This window comes from Patiria miniata, unplaced genomic scaffold (assembly GCF_015706575.1).
Source record: "Patiria miniata isolate m_02_andy unplaced genomic scaffold, ASM1570657v1 HiC_scaffold_20, whole genome shotgun sequence".
Classification (NCBI taxonomy): Eukaryota; Metazoa; Echinodermata; class Asteroidea; order Valvatida; family Asterinidae; genus Patiria; species Patiria miniata.
In genome coordinates this window covers 41,313,520-41,335,870 of record NW_024037059.1, presented here as the reverse complement: position 1 = coordinate 41,335,870, position 22,351 = coordinate 41,313,520, and the positions used below count along the sequence as shown (strand labels likewise).

The 22,351-nt window shown below is 39.6% G+C and overlaps 2 protein-coding genes across 2 annotated transcripts; both read left to right on the top strand.

The window, feature by feature from the left end:
* Window positions 1-205: 205 nt before the first annotated feature.
* Window positions 206-22,351, top strand: LOC119729247 (mucin-3A-like). The gene is made up of 13 exons (XM_038201835.1): window positions 206-493; window positions 2,774-2,890; window positions 3,137-3,202; window positions 3,543-3,608; window positions 3,906-3,971; window positions 4,103-4,168; window positions 4,391-4,444; window positions 4,658-4,801; window positions 5,579-5,660; window positions 6,395-6,921; window positions 19,602-19,817; window positions 20,793-20,877; window positions 21,149-22,351. The coding sequence occupies exons 1-10, from the start codon at window positions 352-354 to the stop codon at window positions 6,609-6,611; spliced, it is 1,020 nt and encodes a 339-aa protein (XP_038057763.1). The 5' UTR covers window positions 206-351; the 3' UTR covers window positions 6,612-6,921; window positions 19,602-19,817; window positions 20,793-20,877; window positions 21,149-22,351.
* LOC119729248 lies at window positions 9,791-15,711 on the top strand. Its single transcript, XM_038201836.1, has 4 exons — window positions 9,791-10,665; window positions 11,183-11,374; window positions 14,220-14,304; window positions 15,268-15,711. Exons 1-4 carry the CDS (start codon window positions 10,608-10,610, stop codon window positions 15,533-15,535), a joined length of 603 nt encoding a protein of 200 aa, XP_038057764.1. The 5' UTR covers window positions 9,791-10,607; the 3' UTR covers window positions 15,536-15,711.

The following is a 22,351-nucleotide window of genomic DNA, read 5'->3' as shown; positions in this document are numbered from 1 at the left end:
CTACACACAAAAGTCTACCGGCATAGTACAGCGAGGCATAAATAATGCTCTTGTAAAAACAGAATATTATAATTATGATAATTGTGTCTGGTGCCCTGACGTCTCCGTGCCCGTTCTCGCATAAATCCGCGCAGTCGCAGTGGACCACGCAGATGATTTCTTTGTACTTTTACGACCGCGTCCGTCTGTCAGTGAGGCCGACGTGTGCACGCACTATACGACTGCAATGCATGTCAAATGCTTGGCGTTTATTGTGTACGTCCATTTTTGATGCGTTATTAAACTTGTGAGCCCGACATTGAGGCAATTAGTCAATGATTTCAGTGTGACTGTAGCACGGACCGGAGAAGGATGCAAAGAAGACGATCAGGAGGAGCACCAGACTGGCGCATGGCTGAGACGATGGACATGACAAAGGATTATTCACATGTTCTCTTCTGGCTTTTTAGCTTGCTGCTTTTAAATCTACACTGTCTTCCTGTCGCTTCACAAGGTATGCAATTTCTCTCTTTTTGAAATCGATGTTTCTCTATAATTTAGGAGACTTTGATAAACATCTGATGCCCTTCAAAACAGAAATATATATATATATACACAACATGACCAGTTAATGTAAATAAATGCATACATTATATACTTGTAGCAATTAGCAGTTCATTTAACATTAAAAAAAAAATTAATAAAATGCCCAATATTTGACAATTTTTAAAATTGAGGCGTGGCAGAGTTATATGCATGCGCTGTTAAAAACATGTATAGATTCAAAGCAATATGCGAACGAGATATGAATAATTTATAGCTGTACATTTTAATTACTATTTTTTTTAACAAACACGATGAATGGTATTCAAATAATATATACTCGGATTGGTTAATCATCAGATGCAGTTGGATAAATTTGCCTGAATCCTCAGAAAGCAAAGATGAAATACAGTGTCTCTTTGAAAGACATAATTACATGGACGCTTTATTCCCATAAAGCTACAGGTGTCTGTTCAGATACACCTGATCATAAATATTCATTAGTGTAGATCATGCTGTTAAATTTTCCATGCAGTTTTAATTAAGAGATGCGGAAGTGTAAACCCTCTGGCTGACTAAACAATCGACGTGTGTGGACCTTGGGAATTTCATATATTTCACTCGCAGGCCTAGATTACTTATTATTCCAAAATGTTTCGTATAAGAATTGCCCGAGGCGTAGGAACTACTTCACTTTTTCTAGTCCATTTCACGACGGTGTGTACTCTGGCCTCATGCCGCGTCCCGAAGGACGAACTGGATCCGTCGTCCAAGCCCCGTCAAAATTATCGAGAGATATTGAATCCTAGAGATGAAACTGGGTCGTCGTAGTCAGTTGTTTTGATGAAAACAAAATAGTTAAGTGCGGACGTCTCAGATGCAATGTATAAAATCTCTTCGGCGGATTTATTTCAAATTCCACGCAGCTAAAGAAATCATAATGGAATCTGAGAAAACGTATAAATTTTAATATTCTTGAAATAGAACTGTGAATTTGATTACTTTTTACAGGTAAAGTATACGTCTTAAAGGGAAAATAGAACATTTGCTTTTGCTGTAATTTTCAGAAAATGACGGATTTGGGGGTAAGTATTTTAAGGCAAATATTGTTACACTGATTTGTTTGAAGTTATGTGGTCGTAAATGTTTGAAAAACTAAGAAAAACAATCATGTTTCTGCAGTGGCGTAGCCAGGAATTTTTCAGTGGGGGGCGCTGGGGGGGGGGGGGGCTGGAACATTTCATGGGGGGGGGGCGTCATGTGTAGATCAATGATAATTTTTTTAGAAACTCAAAATCTCAGTGGGGGGGGGCGACTGGGGGGGGGGGCGACAAGGTTTCATGGGGGGGCTGTCGCCCCCCCCCCCCCCCCCCCCCCCCCACGCCCCCCCCACGCCCCCCACGCCCCCCCCCCCCCCCCCCATGGCTACGCCACTGTGTTTCTGTAGTCTGGTTCCCTGACCCCACTTAAGATGAAACGGAGCAATTCAGTAGGCTTTTATTTTTTTAAACCTGTGGTTTTTTTTCCAACGCTGGTCGGCTGGAATTTATCTGGAATTTATCTAATGTAGGGAATTACATGTCAAATTATTGACGGAATGAAGGATTTGCTTGGCAACACCCTGTCTCAAGGCGCATTTTCTTTCCATGACAAACACCCGAGTTATGCATCTATTATTAGCCTCCTCTCCAGCAGTTTTAGTCTCTCACGTTACCATGTCACTGTGAGATTCAGAGCAAAGACGCCATGTGAAGGAGGCTACACCCGTCTGGCACTTGATCTTTCTCAGTATAAACCTCATGAATTTCGTATATGACGGTGTCTTATATCGTATCGGTTTACTCATCAAATATGTATTCACACCCACTGCTATTGTCGAGCAGGTGACATTACCAGGAAATAAATTGAAAATTATGCTTTGAGCTGAAGTAAATATGTCGAAATATTTTTTGACAAGCTTCCAGTCTGTTCTTTGTAAGAAAATGTTTTTGGCTCTATTTATTTTTAAGTACATTTTTTTCCCTTCTAAATTAAGAGATTAATTAAGTTGACGTTAGATCCGTATAAGTTGTTGGCCTTACATTAGCATGTTTTATATCCCTATATTTGTTCAAGTGTGCAATTTCGTTGCTATAGTAAATCATTGACACAGGGAAATGTCATGTCAACATCGTCTTTCTGTTATGAAAAATTAATTGTGGACCAAAAAATAAAAACAACTTTCGCTTTTTATACTGTAACATTTCTACAGGAAACATGACGGATGCAACCACAGAAAGTACAGTCACTACATCCCCTTTGGAAACAACTTACACTACTGACGCAACCATGACGTCTTTGGATATTAATACCACCCCCGGGACCACAGGTCAGTGCGATTTATGTATTACATATCACCATCTGGGAGTTATAGGTTTACACGGACAGAATTATTCATTTTTATTAAAGATCGTTCGTGAAACTGCAGCCAGACAATGAATGTTTTATTGCGAAGCTAAATACACTGGGGGGGGGGTCTTTTTTATGGACGGCGAATCAGATCTTCTGCAGTTTTAATGAAAATCAACTTTGTAAATTGAAGTGCATATTCCTATTTTTACCTATTTGCTCGTAGAGTCTCAGACAGAATGGACAACAGAGATAATAACGGAGATCGAGAACGCTACAATGTTCCAAGAAGGTAAACATAATGCGTTCTTGATATTAATATTATGATTACAAGATTTTTAATATGAGAAGTGAGTCAGTATCTTCTTGAGTTTATATTTGGGACCTTTTTAAATAACCGAACAATATTATTTTGTCAATCAAATTAGGTTTTTGCCCTTCACCGACGCATAAACACTGTATACTCAGTGTGTTATCTCCCGAGTGAAAGTTGGAAAAAAAATCACTCGGGTGGGACTCGAACCCACGACCTCCTGCTTTCTAGTGCAGATTCCTTCTTATGAATAATATTATGTTGGCCATTTATTTATATTATGTGTCTGTGAGGCTTTTTGTGTATTTTTTGTTCAAAGAGCTGCACACGGAATGGGTTACGGAGATGGCAACGGAGTTGGAGAACATGACGATATCACAAGAGGGTAATTTAAAAAGTCACTTAAAACTTAAGTTTTTATATGGTTTAAAGAAGAAAATGCAACAACAATGTTTTTCAATAACCGAACCCAATTAAGGAATTACACTTATTGGTTGGTTTATAAAGACAAGGGGAAAAGTTGTCAGGTCTAAACAGTGCACAAACTTTCATTTCTCGGTGGAACTTTTAATAATCTTGTATACAAGTTATTGTTTTCATACAGAGTGCCTTTATCTTCGATGATTTTAGGATTCTAGACTTTCGTTGAATCTCATGAGACCCTTTGTTTTCCCATTGACAGTAAACCAGACTACTGAATCACCAGAAAATGCTACAGAAACATTCACACCTACCATGGAAGCTCTTGGTGAGTTTGCATTCATTTTCCCTTTTTTTTTTAATAACAAGTCAGAGTTATTATTGTTATTTTTTATGCTAACATTCAACTTAGAATTCCGTCGAATCTCATGAAGCCTTCTGTATTTCCATCGTTGACAGTAAACCAGACCACTGAGTTATCAGAAAATGATACAGAAACATTCACGTCTAATATGGAAGCTCTTGGTGAGTTTGAATTCATTTTCAATTTTTTTTTTATATGCTTACAAACTCTTCTATTCATACCTTTGCTCCTCGTATAGAAAAGGCAGAAAACCAAAACGCCAAGGCGAACTTTAGTGCGAAGCTAATTATTTGTGTTTTACTCCAGTCGGCTATGCACTCTTTTGTTTTGTGTTTTACGTTTACGATTGCACGCCAAAACCTTTTCATTCGTATTTTTCACAGAAAATCAGACAGAAAGTGCAACAGACCCCATGACAGTCACTGATGAATCAACTGGTGAGTTTTCATTCATTCGAAAAAAAGCCTGGATGTTTTTATTACTAAATCATTGCAAATGTTCCAAAAAATATAAAACAAATGTAGAGTGGAATAAATCGTGCTTTAAGAGATGAACAAGGCCAATACTGTAAGGAACATGGTTCATTAATAAACAGTAATAAATGTTTTTCAATTAAGAATGTTGCTCTGATGTTTCATTAATTTTTGTAGGGTCTTCGGATAACGACAGCACCTCCCTGCCTGTGAATATAACGACTGTGCCATCTATGACAGCGGTTGGACAAACAACAATCATTCCATCGACCACTGAGTCGCCAAACCCATCCAAAAAACCAACTGTTTCTGCTCAAAGCTGTAAGTTAAGAACTCAGTTCAAATGACTGACCGATCATGGTACATGTACGATTGTCGAGAGGCGCACGTGTTTTTGTCCACCTGTGAAATGGGTGGGGCTTAATTGATAGATATTTGAGGTTTTTATCCCAAGGCGAGGGAACGGTCATCGACAGAGGGCCTGTCATCCCATAAGACGTTTTGGGTAGCGGCGTAGCCAGGGTTCTCATCCTGGGGGGAGGGGGGGGGCGTGTGTGTGGGGGGGGGGGGGGGGGCCTTGAGGTTGCAATGGAGGGGTGCCCAAAACTTTCATCAGTGCTGAAAGGTAGACAGGTTTTGTTCATCGGACACCCGCCTTCCGTAGGGGGGGGGGGGGGGCTGGACACCTTCTTCCCGTGGGGGCGCTGTTCCAAACGTATATCATGGCTACATTACACAATAATTAACCGCTATTCGCTTTCCAAGGGACGTTACAATAAACAGCCACTCCAAGAGAGAAAAAAGAGTTGCTGTGAAAAATACGCAGAAAATCGCGGAAAAGGGGACTATATGTTCTTCCAGCTAATCATGGTAACTCATATGATTGTGCTTTACTCCGGATGCCAAATTTTCAGTGGGGGGGGGGGGGGGGGCGACTGGGGACGCAAACCTTTTAGGGGGATGCGGTCCCCCACCACGCCCCCCACCCCCGTACCGTAGCTACGCCGCTGGTTTTGGGAAGATTGTCATCATCATGAGAAGAAAAAGGCGTTCGTCTATTAAATTCTGAAGTTTTGTGACCTTTGTATTTCCTCACAGATATCATCCCAATCTTGATCTTCATGGGTCTTCTTTTCCTTCTGACTATCATGATATTCATCGTCGTACTTACGAAATCAAGGTAAGCACTTCAAAATCGTTTAACTTAGCTGTAACAAACGAGCCCTTTTCCCTCTAAATTTCGTAGAAGGTAATTTAGTAAGTACAATGTTTATCGGGCCCAATTTTGTTGACACTGCTTCAATGAAAAGAAGGGCGCCCTCTATCAACGTCTGGGCCGATGGTTTTAAGCTCTGGCAGGAGTTTCTACATGTCACATGGTGGTCGGTCGGTCGGTCCCAAAATAAACCCTCTAAGTTTTCCATAAAATATAACTACCAACTTTACATTTTCAAAACAATAAGCAAACAAAAGTAAATTAAATACTTAACAAAAATTGTTTGTAACAATTTGGAAAGATGATTATGAAATGCTTGTAAATGGAGGCAAAATATGTGCAGTAATGTTATAGTCACGTGATATTTATCACAAATCGCTATAAATCTAGGTATTAGTCTAAAGTGTGGTGTTCCATATGTGCCATAGTCGTCGCATTTGTAAGCTCTGGCAGGGATCATTTTGATTGATTGCATGCAAGACTTACATGCAAGATGGCCAGAACTGATTGTGCACTCGCGCTTGTTTTTTTTTTAGACATTATGAGGTTGTTACTGTTACACACAAAATGAAAAGGCACTGTTTCAATATCCAGAGTTGCTCCAATAGTTACTTTCTTTCGTATAGTTGATTTTTAAAGATGAAGATGTGAGGCTCTTTCATTTCGTTTCGTTGTCTATTTTTTTGTTATTTCACCAGTATGAAACGAAGTGTATCAACCTACAATCTCACTCCAGCCGTTAACGGCAACACCTCCCAGATCGGCTACCGAAACACGGCCTACGACCAAGGCGATGTGGCTGACGACACTGACGTCGAGTGCAGCATGAGAGAAATACGGCTGGAGGGGAAGCCTACGAACGGCAGCACTTTACAAAATACCGAGGACTTCGAGGAAGAGCTAACGCCCCTCTGAGGGGCGTGGCCAATGACTGTTATAATTTGGTTGTGTGAGCTCTGCTAACAATTTTGTAACCTTGATGAAGCTGTATAGAGACCTTGCACAGAGCGCCCTCAGCGGGGACGTGTCTCTGTGCCTCTGTGATACACATGAGTAATATCTCACATCTACTTTCATTGTCAGCGATGAGGGCGCTCTGCGTGCAAGACAGGTCTCGAGTCTCTTCTACGTCTTCAGAAGCCGTCGTCTAACACCGCAAGTATCATGAAAATTGTGGGCTTTAATTCCACCTGTTCCTTTTCAACCTGCCAGGGGCAAAATTAATGTAAGTTCCTTTAATTACCAATGCACTTTATGAAGCCATTATTATGAACTACACCATGCATGCATTTACGAATGTCGAGTTTCGTTCTGCACACTGTATAAGGATTTAACTTGTTTTCCCGATTTTTATTTTGTGGTCAGAGCTGAGACTCTGTAAATTTGCACTCACAGCAACCACCTTTGTAGAGAGGGGAGGCGAGGGTTTTGTGCGCTACGATAGGCATGAGTAGGCCTTTTATTCACGTATTGTGACCGTATTCAAATAACGAAAACCCTCGAAGATTGCTGTCACGACATGTGTAGGGATGCAACACCGAGGATCCGAAATCATTGTCACCCAACATGGAGCTGCACTTCGCAAATTATTGATATTATTTAAAGGGTTAGCATCCCTGCTTGCTGCACGTTAAATACACCACCATATAGGCTGAAAACAATCAAATGTATTTATAAGTTCAGTATTCCAGCTTGCTGCATTTTCTATACATGACCATATAGGCTGAAACAATTACTGTTTAATATCAATCATTACAACAATTAAGACGCAAAATAACTTGGCAGTGCACCTGTTCACAAATGCAATGACACTCTAAAGACTGTATACCGAGAGACCATTTTATGTCCACCTTTTCATACCCGTTGTAAAATCTGGGCTAAAACTTCACGCAGCGCCCTCATGCGTTCATCTGAAGAAATGTTTCGTTCTTTGCAGGAATACCGCGCTCTATAGACCTTTCTATCGTTTGTAAACATTGGGAGCCATTTTGTATGAGCTGCCTCAGACCGGATGACAATTTAAGCCGTGATTGGCAACAAATTTTGCCAAAAATTGCATATTAACACCCTCTTTATGTAAGAAAGAGGCATTTCTGTATTCTTCGGTAGCGTTGGTTGATTGGTTATTTTGTATTTTTAACAATCCAATTTGAAAACATTTATAACTATTCTTTACTTTTGTAAAGTTGGCTTTCCATAGTTTGCCAACAGAAGTGCAAACCACATAGATGTCTATTATGGGAGTTAAAGAGTAAAGCTGTCATAGTTAAATCTTATATATACATACATGTATACAGAGGCTACCAGACTATAGAGAGTCTGAGTGCGGCCCGTGGCCTGGACATTAGTATAATAATTCTGTTCACTAATACAATTTTTGTTTTAAAATTTTCGCTTGATAATGTACTATCATGTATATAAAATACCGCCCTCTATATTTTTGAGTATCACAGATGCGATGACTCAACCTCATACGTTTAGGGTTTGTCTGGAAAGTACAATTGTACATGTAATGAACAGTGAAAATTGTATATTATTGACAAAATGGTTCAGATAAACGAAATCCCCGATTGAGACCACATTGAATGATGAAAGTGGTAACAAATTGTTCTTTAAAATAAATACCACATTCGGTTTGGGTTTACCAACAGTAAATAAAACTCTTGGCTCACGTTCACAATTATCCCCAAAAGCCAAACTTTTGTATAATTTGTTCTATGAAAATGAATAAACAATTGGGCTGCTTCATTTTTGTGAAGTTTTAAAAAGATCACCTGCAGTCGTCATGTTTTTCCCCTATTTATTCTTTCGGGAGAGAAATTTTGGGTTGTTCTGTCAATTTCGCAATTCCCTAATGATTCATAATGTTGAACGCCCATCGACAAAGATTGACTAATGCTGATTAGTTTGTGAATTCTTAGCCGTTTTCAATTTTTACCCTTTACAAACCAAGGTGTGTTTTTGTTATACTGAATGGGTCACATCATGATGATAAATACGGAATGAATCGAAAGTACAGAAAAGGTGTTTTACCCCATTGTGGAAATAGAAGTGTGTGGGTGGAAACTGGAAATGCCATGGTGAGACGGGCGTCTTTTTGAGTGGCTGGCAGCCGTATATCAACCTAGAATTCTTTAAAGCCAGAGTCCACCTATACAAAACCAGACAGGGGAAATTGTCGACAAACTACAGCCCTACTATTTAAAATGCTTTGCAAAAAACTCCAGCTGCGTTTTCACCCTGTTGAGTTATTAATTATTTACGCATAACTGATCTACTCCATCAAATAACCACCAACATTTGCACGACAACTGCTGGAGAATACTGAATAAACCTGGTCATTATGTTGAATCTATGATCTTTCGTGGGGGGGGGGGGTACGAGTAGACAACTGGAGTTTTCCGTTTGCTTTGAAAAATAGACAAAAGACCGAAACTTTGCATAATTAAATTCCTTCTTTTGGTTTCGATATTCCAAAAAGGCCAATTTGGCGGATTACACTTTACACAGCTGCTCCCAAAATCCACATTCTTGTCCTGCCGTGAGTACATTTGCAATGAAAGATATAATGAAAGAAAGCTAGATCGAGTGGATGAAACAAAATATCACGGACTGTGACATATCTAAGTTTGTGCAAAAAAAACAAAAAAGAAGATCATTTTTAGTCTTCCGTTAGCTCAAGGATTGCCAGTTCTCGGAATTTTCCGAAACCAGACACTTTCGTGTTAGTACAGTTACTGCAACAACAACGCCATGCATGCCTAGGCCTACACGACACAAGTATACGAGCTGATTTTTTGGGCGTGTTGCCCGTTACGGAATCCATGATTCACAGTGGATCGTGTGGGTGGTGGGCAAAACGCCCAGTAAATCGACGCGAATTTAAGGCGGTCCCCATCTACAGAATAACCCAGAGGATGATGGGGTATGCTATTTTCAACTTGGAAGAATTCAAAGGTTTCTTTTACTTGTGCTTATCGCAGGTGCGCCGAAACTTGCCCCATGGGTAATACACATACAATAACGTTGGCGCTCCCCATATTGAATCAAGTACATGTACACGGTAAATTCAATACTGTTAAATATAAAGTTTCTTTTGTGAGTATCAAGTCGCCTGGAAATCTTTTCATGCTGGACACAAGCAAAAGCCCAGTAAAAACATTCTTTTGATGTATAAAGGGAATTCCGTAAACGCATTAGACTATGAACAGCGTACGACCTTTAAATAAATAGCCTGGAAAGACCCTGGTATCGCTGTTTCATTGGATGCGCGTCGTTCTACAAAAGACCACTGCAAAATAACATCGGAGTACCAGTCAAATGACCTAAGGTCACTGCATGTATCGATCATGATTATCATCGTGTGACGTATCAAGGTCTCCCGAGTCATTCAAAAATGAAAATGGAGGTATGCGAACTTGGTTGTTGCAGGTGTCGAAGCATTGGGTAAACCTTTGACAATAATTGTGACCCAACAGCGTAGTTTTTTTATCAGCACCAACGCCACGAGAACTGTGTGGAGTCTAGTTTTGTGTTCACCAAACTTGAAAGCTTAGTCATGCGAAACTGCCGATAATGGGTAAAACCGTAGGGGAAATAGGCTTACAATGGCAAGTGAGAAAGCAACTCTAATTCAGTGAGCGTTATGACATGCTAGAATTAAAAGGAAACAAGTGCACAGGAAAATAGGCATAGAACGTACATTTTGTGCCTAGCGCAACCGAACGCTACCAGGGCTGCGTCTTTGGTTATTTGGCATTTTGAGGTCTGCTCTTCTCGATTCGGTGTTCAATTTCTTGGACACGTCGCGCCTCTGCTACTAAGCACATGTAGCTGCAGTAAACTTTGACGTGGATTTCGAAAGTAGAATTACCTTGAAGTTTGACAGCCGAGTACAATTAATCTACCACGATGGAACGACACTGTCAAGCGGCGATTCTGCATGTTCTCATTTTGCTCTATGTGTCGGGTGAGTTCCGTGTTCTCTCTACTTTAATTTAATTGGTCGTTCCTTACCAATTATCACGTTCCAAAAACCACTTGAAAAGAACATGCAAAGTCTCGAAGTGCTTAGCACAATCTTAGCTTGTCGTTAACTGTGTTTGTTAATGGATACAGTTTTTGTTGTCTTGTCATTGATGAAGACTCTTTTTTTTTCCATCATTGCAAGACGATTTGATTTATGTGACAGAGTTCTATCCTTCTGCTGATTCCATTTGTTTCTTGCAACATTTACTTATTCAATGTAACTCCCTACAAATGATGGCGGGTCAACATAGCTAACAGTTCTCATGCTGGAGCCGGTTGTTTTTTAATATTACAACGTGGAGTTACTAAATAATATTGTCGGGTCCTTTAACCTTTACCCTTATCGACACCCGAACCCTGTCCCTACCCTACCCTAACCTAAAGTAAACGTAACTCTAACCCCAAACTAGACCAAGATATGATTACTTTTTTATTACGTCTCTCTCTTTCTCATCCAGTGGTTTCTTCGTCCTGTCCTCCTCCTCCCAAGCAATTGGGCACTAACTGCTCGGATGAAACCATCGTCAACTTCCAGGTCAACTACAAAATTACTTGTACCTGTATGTTCGGATATAATCCGGTGGGCGACCTCACGAGAACGTGTACTGAGAGTAGCACTTGGACGGGAAGTGACGATATTTGTCGCATTGGTGAGAATTACCCCGATTGCTGGCCTTTTTAGCCTTTCTAATATTTAAAGGAATACAGGGTAATTTGCATTTGTCCCAAAAGTAACCTAGACCCAATTATTTTTAGAAAGCTTCTTGGATTAAAGATGGTACTGGTGCATGCTATACTCCCCGTGAAATTATTCTGTCTGGGTTGCTAATTATTTTAAAGAATTGGGCAATTCCACACGAGAAAGTGGACATGGCTTGGCATGAAGTGTGAGCCAGACATTACAGTTTCCTTCAATCGTGTTTTTTTAAAATTAAATGAGAAGAATCAAAATCCTTTGAGAGAAAAAGTTAAACAAATGTCCTTGCAAATCAAAATATCAAAATATCTTCAAAATGCCGCTCATGGATGGTGGCCAATCAGTTTTTACCCAAACAGGAATAATTTAATCATTAAAAAAAGCTTGAGAGTTGTCATTCTCATAAAGTCAGTCATCATGCTTCACTTTTATGTTTCCCCATCATCATTTTGAAATATTACTTGCATTTCCCACGCAAGATATGAGCAATGTTCGCTTTTTTTTTTTTTACAAACCCGCACATTTGTCACTTATTCAGTGACTCAACAGTGTAGCCATTGTGTTTCTATGTTGTCCTCCCCCATAAGGCTCCGCGGGAAAAGCAAATTGTCCATTGTTAGGGGAATTGCAACACGTACCATGTCCCGGACCATGCAACTCAATAACAGTTTGAAAACGGCAGTCAAGCTGGTTCCAAATTGGGGTAGGCTATATTTGGTGATCGAAAACAGAATAAAGGCTGTCCTAGTTCTCCCAGCCATGATCGCCAGGGATTCAGCTCCCTTTCCCGTAACTATTTCTGAGTGTTAAACATGAATTTCCTTCTTTCAAACCGATAAACTGTTTCCTTCTACAATAATATTTAAGGAAAAATAATGCCTGTAAATGTACCCTTCAGGAGAAATTATATCGTCATCAGCGGCGGCGCAACGGTTTTCAAACTGGAGGGGGGGGGGGCATCACCAAAAACTTGCACATCCATGCTGAAATGTCGACACGTTTGGTTTTTTTCACCGGGCACTTGGCCTCCGTAAAATCAAATAATGGGGGGGGGGGCGGATCCATCTTCCAAAATAGGGGCGCTCTTCAAAACCGGCCATTATGCAAACTACGCATTTATGAGCCCATTTTCTGGGCGCATTGTAAGGGTTTTGGGGCTTGGTTTTCATATTCCTCGTTCATATCAGAACTCTCTGTACCATTTTAGGAAATTGTTACTGAAAACAAATTATCAGAAATTGTAGGGCCAGTTTTAGGGCCCCTGATCGTCATAAGTTAGGCTAAACCTTGTGGGATGACAAATTAGATTAAGGAGACATTGAAATGTCTCTCTAATGTCACAACTCCCATTTAGAGGCATAATTTCACCGTCGCAAACAGGCTAGATGGATTGCTCGTGATCCATAACATAAAGGAACTAAAATTTGTGGGGGTAGGATATAAGGTAAAATGAGGGTAATAGGGGTCATGAAATTTGAAAATGTTTGTGCACAAGTCTATGGGAATGTCTCACTAAGGGTAATAGTAATAATCATTTTGTAGATTGAAATGAAGAACGTTCAGATTTGCAGACGAGCGATGCCTGCAAAGTTCTGGGGTTTTAGAGTCAACCAAAATGTTTCAGAGAATGGAAAATGCTAAACTGAGATAATGTTTAAAGCTATAGTCCATCATTTGCAGCCATCCGAAAAGTAACTGGCGTAATTATTGTTGAAAAACAAACTTGGTTGAAAGATAGTAAGGGGACTAAACTCCCTGTGAAATTATTCTTTCTGGGAATCTGTCATTTTGAAGTAATCAACGAAAGAAGGCATTTCCAACCGTGATTCTTAAGAAGCACCGTAGGAAAATTTAAATTAGTAGTTCGTTTTGTTATTCAGCGCAGCGCGCACAAGTATTGGAACGACGCACACGCGCGCGCGGTTGTTATAATTCGTCGGATCAGTGCGCGACGTCGCGTATCCGGTTCGTTAGTGTGACGTCACCTCCAGCACTTTCTGCACGATTGGAACCGGAAGTTAACGCAGCTTGAGCGTTTGTAGCCAATGGGCGCTAGTAATCAGTGGTGCGCGTGCGTGTATGACGTTTTTACTAACGAACCGGATAGCTGCAATTCAAAACAATTCAAAACATGATTCAGTAACTTTTGATTTGAAATTGAGATCTTAGAATGCTGTTTTTCTTGGAATATACAGCTGAAGCTGAGCTGAAACTTCATCAAGTTAGTTGCTCAGTATCCTTCATTAGATTTTGAACACTTTTGTTGCTTCAAACGAACAAAATGCACTAATTACAAATGATGGACTATAGCTTTAACCATATCTCACAGCCACAGGTGCTTTTCAGTATCTACTGAAATACCCTTATATTCGAAATATCCGCATTCCATTGTACATGTATATACTGTACATGTAGCAAATATCAATACAAACACCAAGAATTTTCAGAACAATGAAGCTAGTCTTGTATATCGCACAATCATTGGATGTCCTTCGATCACTGAATGGTAAATCCGGAGGCCATGAATGGCTTGTTTTTCACTTTAGCGAAGTGAAACCGAGGTTATTTGTACAAAATTCATATCGGTGAAAATGGCACCAAAAATCAGTGTCCTCGATAACTCCGCATGGCGCCTCATTTCCCGCACTTGTGACCAAAGAATAATGAGATACGACGGGACGGGATTATTTTTAAAGGAAAACACAATTCTACTTATTCTTGGGGGTAATTTCTAACTTTTCCATTTGTTTTGGTATAGTTTCAAAAATTGCATGCATTTTTTTTGTCTTCATGCGTAGATGCTGTCTCTGTTGCTCTGGCGTGTTTTGCAGGGTTGGCAGCCATCTTGATTTTCACAACCTTATCGTGTTGTTTGATTTCCAGGTAAGTGAGTTAGAAAAAAGGAGACACTGATCAGCATCTTTCTCTTAAACGTTTAGGGTTGAAGTAATACAAACAGTGATGCATGAATCTTTGCGCTTACACTTCGTTTACCCATAATTAAGGGTGTGCAAGTTTTAAGCTCAATTTTGGAGGGGAAAAACATTATTCACGTCGTGACTTTCAATAGGCATTAATAGGAGCTTTAACAACGATGTTTAGTTAATTTTTGGGTGTTTTTTTTTGGAGGGGTGGATACAAACAAACGGGATTCCCAAGCCTTGCAGGCATGCAACTGGGAAATCACAAAAAAAGAGGAAATTCAAATTTTTCCCAGACTTTGTACAGTGTTTTTCTATTTTCAATGGCACACCTGGGAAGTAAAAAAAAGAGGAAATCAGCTGATCTGAGGAAAAGTTGCATGCCTGCCAAGGTTATTGGTGTAAGTGTATAGGTTGCTAAAATTCAAATTACATCGTAGCAATCTTCATGTTTTTAGATTGAAGTAGACTTCCTTTTTATGTTGCTTCCATTAACGTACACTTCTAAGTTTGGTACCCAGAAAAATCGCGTCGTACGCCCTCATTCGATCCAAATTACTAACCTATTTGGTCTCTCCAAAACTGACACTAGATTTTGACCTACGTGAATTTTAGGAGTCAGGTTAGCGTAGTGGTTACTTTCCTCGCCTTCAACCGCTATGGCCCGGGTTCGATTCCTGCCTGGACTGGACTGGGTTTTCAGTCGGGCCCTACCTGATTCCGTGGGTTTTACCCAGAATATTTTTATAAAACTGCAAGTTCTTCTCATGCATTGTCTCCTCTGCACATATTTAAGTTCAGGCTTTCGAGCTACCGTGCCTATGACAATTTTGAGGAATCATTGGTTTCATTACCAGAAATAAATAAAATAAAAATAAATAAATGTATCTCTTTAAACTTCTGTTTTGACCATCTCCCTTTGCAGAGACCGGCGCAGGAGACGCCGGGCAGAGCGCCGTCTGACCATCCAACGACGTGAAGAAGAGGCAGCTAACGCGGGGTTAAACGGCCCAGCCCAGCAGGAACCTGACCACTATACCAGGACTCCATCGACTAAAGAGCGAAGTGACTCTGGACTCCAGACCGACTTGGATATGGAAGACATCGACTTCAATGATTTCAGCATGGAGGTGGATAGTCCTACTGATAACAATCCACCTGAGGGCCTAAACCTTGATTTTATTGAGGAATAAAATGTTGGTTTAGATAGAGAGAGTATAGCCTTTTATTCTCTGGGAAACATAGGCTATGATCTGATTTTAGGATGTTGTCAAATCTGTGGTCGTAATCATGTTCTGGGCTGAAGCCAATAACAGGGCGAAATATGTAAATTCACCTGTCACTAGGCAAAAAAAATACTATAAAATAAGTACAAGCTTCTAGATATAACAAATGTAATGTAAGGTGCTTTTTAGTGTATATTTCCAGTGCAAGACAATTGGTTGGTGGTGACTTGCTGCTTGAGCATGGCAAAAGTTACGAATAATATGTACATTGTTCTGGTTTTTTTTTAAGGTTTCAAAACATAATGATGCTCTGTTTTTAAAACAAGGAGTTATGTTATACTCTGAAAGTTGACTTAAACACTCATATCCAATATTGTGCTCTCTCTTTGAGAAAAAAAAAATCATTGATAAGGCCAAAAAAAAAAAGTCTCCGGTTTCTGGTATGCGCGCGCGTCGCCGTAGCCATGCCAGTCGGCAAAATGAAACAGTTTTTTTTTCAATACAAGATGACGTCTCAAAACCGCCAAACTCACTGGTTCGACTGGAATTCTGCTGCTGCACAATTTTAACGTGTTTTTAGATTGGGTTATGATCGAGAATAAGCTTTATGTGGCCTCTTTGGACTCCCATATATTTGCACTAAGTTTAGTCGGGCACCATTTGCAGTCATCAGCCGACATTTGAAGCCAAAAAAAAAAAAAAAAACAGGTAAAAAAAAAAAAAAAAGCCGCGTCGCCGCACCACTTTTGGGGCAAGCTCCATACCAGAAACCGGAGACTTTTTTTTTTTGGCCTAATGTTGATATACATTGTACAAAGACAAATCGAATGGAATTTATTGCTTAATCCCTCATCATTATATAGTTATTTTGGATGGTTCATTCAATGACTTCATGGGGATCAGTGTATTATTGCTGATCTCGTTGTTTGTCAGAAGTGACTCAATCCAAGATGGCGTCGCCCATGAGTTGTCTCCACGTTGTGCAATATGCATCAAACTCGGAAGCAAATTTCGCTTAGATAATGGAACTATGAGTTGCGTTTAGTTGTACATAATTATACTAAAACATATCATGACAATATGGAGCAGTTTTGTGCCCAGGCCCATCCTACAGTACAATTCTTGGTTGTTTTTTTAATTAAACGATACCACCACAGGGCAAGCCTGTTTAGGTACTGAATATGAAGTTCTGTGGCCAACATCAATAAGGGTTAATTTCGTTATCTTTGTCGAGAATATGTGTTAAATGTTTACGTCAAAAAAATAATATTAATAAGCAAAAGTTTTTTTTATTTGTACATGTGTCTCTTTGAAGTTTTATCAAATAATTTTTAACTGCAACTTTTTACAGTAATTCTGCATTTGCAATGTTCACAATAAAAATTTATGCAAGTTTTATAACGCACTCTGTGTTTGTTTTCTGTCTCATAATCTTGGTTTTCAGTGATTTAAGGCTAAGGATGTAGGATAAAGGTTATGAGGGAAGGGCTGAGTCATGCTACTTCTTGAATTAGTAACTACAGGTTCAATTTTTCATTTAGGTCTAAAGAGTGGCACATCAATGCATCGGAGGCAAACTTTCTTTCTTTTGGAAAATGATTGATTTGCGATTATTGTTCAAATTGCTGAATGTTGCTACCGATGTGTGGATAATAACATTTCAATTGAAATCTTGGCGAGAAAGGGCTAACCTTTGCTTTGTACTTTCATAACAATGAATAGTGTTTTTTTTAAAGATCAAGCAAACATTACCATTTCAGGGTGTTATTTTTCTTTCCATCCTTAACAAAAGCCCCAAGTTAAAGGAATGTGTGAAAAATCCCAGTGTGAAAAATCCCAGCGGTATTGCCGATTTGGAAGGGAACTGAGGATTTTCGCTTCTTTTCATTGGTCTAAGTAGCTCCACTTTTCTTACACATAAAGCATGATGCTGTCCCACCGACCTCTTGCCTACAAAAAAGGATTATGTAAAATTTGAAACCCTGGGAAAATGGGTTTTTGTGTAAGTCTTTATAGTCGATCAAAGCCAACCGCGCGCCAGTGGTGAGAAAGTTCTGCCGTGCCCGAGGCATTTTTTTCACGGAAGAAAAGCTGGGGAAAAAAACACCCCTGTACACTTCTTCATGTAACGCTAATACAGAGCGCCCTCTGTGGCTCAATTGCCAAGAGTTCAAAACATTTAGGGCTCAAATTTTCCTTAAAGGGTGCTAGAGAATTGCAACACAATGCAGCTTGGGCAATACATGGCGATTCAACAGGGAGCGAACATAGAAAATAATTAAACGAAAAACCAATCCCATCTCTCTTTGACCATTTGCCACATTGTAATGGGCCCCACAACCCCCTGTCCTGCGATTTCATACATTTCCATTCTAGAGTAGTAAGGATTCCTGGGGATACGGTTTTTTTCTGATGTCTTTCTTCATATTTTCCAAGCAAGCGATGGGCGTATAAATATTATACAAGTGCATTATAAGTCTATTGTACCAGTGGATATGGTCATGATGTATGCACTGTACATGCACATGCGGTCACATCCCCCGTGTTTATTACAGAAACAGCGCTTTGAAATTATTATGGAACCTTGAAAATAGAAGGGAAAAAGTATGTAAACGACCATTTTTCCCCAACTACATACGGAAACGCCTTAACCTTTATTTCACATTGTAAGTGGTGTGAACAACAGACCTTGTATGTAACGGTGCACAATTTATACCTTATATAATCCGCCCATGTGCAACAGGGCGCGGAAACTTTGAAAAGATTCAATTATTGTTGGTCGGCCTACTCTTCTCAAATGGTAATACTTTTGTACCACCTGAATTTCTGCAATGGATTGTGGGTGTCTATAAACGTGACTCAGACACGATTCGTTTGTCACCAAAGAAATCAATGAAGCAAGTGGTGTTTGGTTATTGAATCACTACTACACAAACTTGTTTTCCACATAAAAACGATTTCTCTTCTCTTTTTTTTTCTTCCAGCTACCACTCATTAGACTTGACTCAGTCGTTTTCAGGCAGATTGAATACCAGATTCAAAACTATTTGAGTAACTCTCATATAAAACAGTTAACAATTTCAACTTTTGAGAAGAAAAATATGATTAAAAGAAAATCTCAAGTCCAGTCCCGCCACGTCATCCGTGCATGAATTTCAGCTTTGCACACGAAACAATAGCAATCAGTCAAATACGGATTTGAATCAAGTCTAGCCGGCTGTACGCGCATGCGCACTCAACGCCAGTAAATGTCAACCATCAAGAACGTGCACAAACGGTGTTGTTTCTAGTTGTAACACCAGTCGCTGCTCGTGAAAACCTACGTAGTTGGTTATTTCGCACTCCATTCACCATGTCTGTTTCCTTCTTGCAACGTAGACATTTTGGAGTCCTTTTGCAAACTGTTATATGGGCGCAAATCTATGGAATCATTACGGGTAAGAATGTAGCTGAAAGTTTTATGCTGACACTAATTAGGTGCCAAGCAAAAAAAATAATGCTTAACAAATGTATGTATTAAGCAATAATCAGCTGAGAACCTGTGACAGGCAATATACATGACACTGAATGTTAGCTGGTAACCTATTTTTGCTGAGCGAATATTTTCTGCGCTTAACAAATTTCTGTGCCATCTAAAAGTAAAAGTTCACATCAGCGACAAGTTAAGTTAAAGCTCTTCGTTTTGTTCAAGGTTGTCCGAATGCGTTCGGCATCTCTGAAACTTCTTTGACAGTTTGTTTTTAAAAACAATTCACACACATCCCTATGTGGTTTGCGTTCGTTTTGCTGAAAGAACACTTACCTTCTTGTGATCCGTGGACAGAACTTTAAAACGGTGGTTGTGTTTAAAATTCCGGAACTTGGAAAGTACGTACATGAGTGATTTTAATGATTCTTGTACTAAAAGAAAGCTTATGAATTGGGCTATCATATCCTAGATTTAGAAAGTGCTACACACAGAACTTCACTGAAACAATGATCCCGACATTTGGATTTCGGGTATTTTTTACTCACCGTCTATTTGTTTTGACAGCGCAATCAGGGGATGAATGCCCCGAGTACACGTGCCGTACTCCCACCTCCTCGTTCACAACAAGACTGAGCGGGGATGAGAAATGCTACCGATACGGCACGGCGCTCACGGTGGACTGCCAGATTGGTTTCCCGCGGAGGGGAGAAGACGATGATACCTTTATCGTCGTGTGCAATCAGGATGGCACGTGGACTTGGTCGGATTCCTGTGTGATAGGTAACTTCCTTTCGCGGTTTCATCCCCTCAAAAAAAATAGGAGCTTCCAGTCTGCTTCAATGAATAATTTAAAATTTGTAATTAAACGTTCCCTAATGTTGAAAGCCAGATTAAAAAAAAAAAAATGACAGTCAATAAGGCTGCATTGTGCTTGCATAAATAGTCTGGCGCCATCTTAACAGTTAACACTTAATGAAATACATTCAGGGAACTCGACAAAAATGGCCAACTCGTGAATAAGGCCCATTACAGGGATGTGTGTGCACTCAGGACACTTTTGCCTGAAATTTCAGGTGTAAACAAAATACACATGTATGGTGCCGATATGTTTTATAATTTGAGGGGAAAAAACTGAAATCATGCATTTGCAAAGAAGGTAATACATATTACAGGGATTGAAGTGGATTCAAGACATTTTTTGCCTGAAATTTGAGGGATAAAGAAAATACACACACATGTATGGCGACGATATGTAATTTTTAATTTGAGAGGGGGGAACTAAAATCAGGCAAATGCTGGAGATACATCCCTGGTATTAACATTCACTGCCCATTGTCCTGCAAAGCTTCTGGAACTGCCTGCGTAGTAGAAAATATGGGACTCTACGAAATACGGCCTCATTAGTTGCATTGCGCATGCCTAACTGTTCGAATCCTGAGGGCGGTTTTTATTTTCGATTTCTTTAGGCGATTCTAAGGGGTGGGTATACATCGAACCTCATATGTGAGGTTCGAGTCCAAATAATGTAACAGTGACCAGATTGCATAGGAGTCCAAATTTTCATATGGCACCAGTGTTAATTGTTTGTCTTTCGAACAAACTGCACAGCATATAACATGTCCCGACTTAGGTTTATACAGTTCAAAATTGCTTAAAAGTATGATAGTTTTAGATAACAAGAGTAACGTGGTTTTGAGCCATTATAAATTGCATTTACTTTGTTATCTGCAGTGTGTGGACATTTTTTTATTTCAGACATTTTCTCCGTCATCATCGTGTGTTTAGTAGCATTCGTCTCTCTCGCCATCTTCTTCGTGATCATGTACTGCATTCTCACAAGGTAACGATGTCATCTTGGTTTACATGAATTTCGGTCCGAAAAATGATTGATTCGTAGTTGCAAGTGCACTTGTTACTGCACTCATTTAATTATATATGTAGTTTACAAAAATTCGTTTTGATGTAACGGGGTCAAGACCCGAGTCCTTCGACCGAGTGGGTAGACAATATGGCAACTGTTATTAAAACAATGAAAAGAGGTTGGTCATTATTTATAGTGTAAATCGTTTTCCTCGTTTTTAAAAGTTTCCCTGTTTTTCTTTTCCTCTTAGGAAGAAGCCTGCAAGAAAGGGAGATAAGAAGAGGATTGTTGAGACCCCTCCAGAGGTTGCTTAGCAACGTTGACAACTACTATTAAAAAGATGGCTGTCGTTTTAAAAAGGTGGAAACGATTGTAGTCTTAGATGTTTTTAAGAATCCAAGTCGTACTAGATTATTTTTTTTTCAAATGGGCTGTCCGGTAAGTTCATTAATGTATTCTCAGCAGCACAATCACATTACTTGAAAAAAAAATTGATGACGACATCATCTTGACGTAGAGGGCGGTAGATAGACCGATTGAAGAGTGTTTTCGCAATTTGCGGTCCAATCGTCGAAATTCTTGCCCATTGTTACTTATTAAAAGGCTCTTTTAAGTTTACTCAAGCGTGTGGACGTATGACATTTGCATGTGGCGTACGTGCCGTTTTCTTCGTCATGGCAGCTTGGTGAGTGAGTTCTATACTAAGGCATACGTTGTGGTTAACTGCAATTTCCAGCAGTTTGATCGAAACTATGGAGCTTTTGCAAATCGTGTCCAAGATAATCTTAGTCTGTAATTTTCTTGGCAAGTCCTTGATAGTCCTCCATCTTCGAGGCTGACCTAGCTAAGACTTTGTGTGTAAGGCCGTTAAAGTTCTCCAATTGAAGCAGAATTCTACATCCATGGTTCACCTGAATCCACTTGCTTGCTTTTTTAATTGACTATATTTAAATTTCTACTTTATTCGTAACTTTGGAAAGAATGTTACAACCTGACGCTGCTTTTTCTCAATGAAGGTTATTCATTGCAAAAATGATAAGACATGAATCTGGGACTGAGAATCATTTCCAATTTCGTCAGGAAATACTTAAAGCATTTTCTTGACTCTCCATAGACTTTGTACACAACCGCTGAAGTAGCGTCAGGCAACATTCTTTCCGTAACGTACTTTACTGTATGAAATGTAAATAATGGATTTGGAACAAAATTGGAAAATTGTAACTCATTTGATTCGAAGTGAATTGGACTCTTTCTTTGTGCATGCATTTTCATGTATATTAAGACGATTTTGTAGCCTTCTTGTAAAACATTCAGATGTACCTCTTGAGTATATTAAAAAGTAGCTATTATAATGTACAACAACAATGTTACCAATTTAAAACGTCTAGTCGATTCGATGTGTCAAAATGACAACGTGCGTAAGGTCAAATAAAACAAACTTGATTCCAAACGA

Coding starts and splice junctions, on each gene's coding strand:
- LOC119729247 (XM_038201835.1), top strand. CDS start 352: ATGCAAAGAAGACGATCAGGAGGAGCACCAGACTGGCGCATGGCTGAG. Junction 3,609..3,905: donor CATGACGATATCACAAGAGG/GTAATTTAAAAA, acceptor TCCCATTGACAG/TAAACCAGACTACTGAATCA. Junction 5,661..6,394: donor GTCGTACTTACGAAATCAAG/GTAAGCACTTCA, acceptor TTATTTCACCAG/TATGAAACGAAGTGTATCAA.
- LOC119729248 (XM_038201836.1), top strand. CDS start 10,608: ATGGAACGACACTGTCAAGCGGCGATTCTGCATGTTCTCATTTTGCTC. Junction 10,666..11,182: donor CATTTTGCTCTATGTGTCGG/GTGAGTTCCGTG, acceptor TTTCTCATCCAG/TGGTTTCTTCGTCCTGTCCT. Junction 11,375..14,219: donor TGACGATATTTGTCGCATTG/GTGAGAATTACC, acceptor CTTCATGCGTAG/ATGCTGTCTCTGTTGCTCTG.